Raw genomic sequence first — 1,513 nt, forward strand, 5'->3', positions numbered from 1 at the left:
AAAATACCTTTACCGAAATCTCTAAACGTGGGTACCGGTACCTTATATACCTAGTATGGTACGGTTCGGTACCGGTCCGTACTGGTACGGCACCGGTATTTGAAGGTAAAAACCGGTGAATACCTGTGCAGAACCGGTACCGAAAACACACCGGTTTGGTAGATTTGAGACCGGTACCTATACCCGATACCATTTGCTCATCTTTTAATGATGTTACTATTCTAATCTATATTCTAATTTTCATTTAAAATTTTAATTTAAAATGAATTTAAAATTCTAGAATTCAGTTTAGATTTTATTATATATAAATTCTTTTAAATTTCCATTCTTTTGCTATATTCTACTAACCGAACTCCCAGTAAGAGTATTTTATTTGTATATAAATTAGAGTGTGTAGATATATATTTATGATATTACACCTAAAAAAATAGTATAAAATTATTATTTTTTTAGGATGACATAACTCTTTTTATTAAATAAATGATTTCGGAATGAGTCCTTCCTGAAAGTGACATTTTAAGAAGTCAAAAAGTCTTTGCATATTCAATATGTTAGGTATGATGTGGTTCTCAAGATACGTAGGGTTGATTCTATAAATTTAACATGGATTTAAGAACATATATTTATACTATGATCGTCTTCATTTAATTCTCATACACGATGGTTCAGGTAATCTTTTTCTTCTTTTGCATAACCCACTTTCTGTATCATAAATCTTCCCTCCTAACTACTGATTTGCATGCATGCACAATTGCAGGAGATAAAAATAAAAGTTAATATGCACTCCGAAAAATGCAGGAAAGGGGTGATGAAGGCTGTCACTAAATTATCTGGGGTCGACCAGGTAACGGTGGATCTACCGAAGGAGATGTTAGTGGTGATCGGTGATGTCGATCCTGTTTGTGTCGCAACTTGCTTGAGGAAGAAACGATGGGTTGCTCAGATAGTTAGTGTTGGACCAAAAAAGGAGAAGGAGAAAGATGAAAATAAACTCTTTCCAATGATGTATTGTAACGCTCCTTATGATTATGGATATGGGTATGGGTATTACCCTGTGTATCGTTCAATAGAATGATGCTCGAACTACTGACTATTGTAAAATACAAAATCAAAATGTTGTGTGTCGTTTATTTCAAAGCAATTCTGTGTTTATTTTTTGTTTGTATAAATGCATTTCTTTCGTAGTATGAGTTTGAGTAAGAAACGAGTAAACGTGCTCGAATATGAGCTTTGCATATCGGAGTTTTGAGTATAGCCTACAATCCTGTTATAATAGTTTCATTTAATACAATAAACATATATATAATTAAATTAGTAACAAATATTTGACGAGTTAACCTAGAATTGACAAGAACATGCAATTCAAGATTAAGTTCAGAGCTATGTTTTATTAAGTTAAATAAGCCGTGTTCAAACTTAAACAACATTAAATTTGTTGATCCATTTACTAATCTATCACATATAAGGTAGGTTATAGGGTGTACCCTAACATTTGGGGTGTTAGCGGTGACAT

General features: G+C 32.7%; 1 protein-coding gene across 1 annotated transcript; it reads left to right on the top strand.

The window, feature by feature from the left end:
• Positions 1-629: 629 nt before the first annotated feature.
• LOC110901552 (heavy metal-associated isoprenylated plant protein 2) lies at positions 630-1,237 on the top strand. The gene is made up of 2 exons (XM_022148373.2): positions 630-669; positions 758-1,237. The coding sequence occupies exons 1-2, from the start codon at positions 661-663 to the stop codon at positions 1,073-1,075; spliced, it is 327 nt and encodes a 108-aa protein (XP_022004065.1). The 5' UTR covers positions 630-660; the 3' UTR covers positions 1,076-1,237.
• Positions 1,238-1,513: the final 276 nt, after the last annotated feature.

Source organism: Helianthus annuus, chromosome 4, assembly GCF_002127325.2.
Source record: "Helianthus annuus cultivar XRQ/B chromosome 4, HanXRQr2.0-SUNRISE, whole genome shotgun sequence".
Classification (NCBI taxonomy): Eukaryota; Viridiplantae; Streptophyta; class Magnoliopsida; order Asterales; family Asteraceae; genus Helianthus; species Helianthus annuus.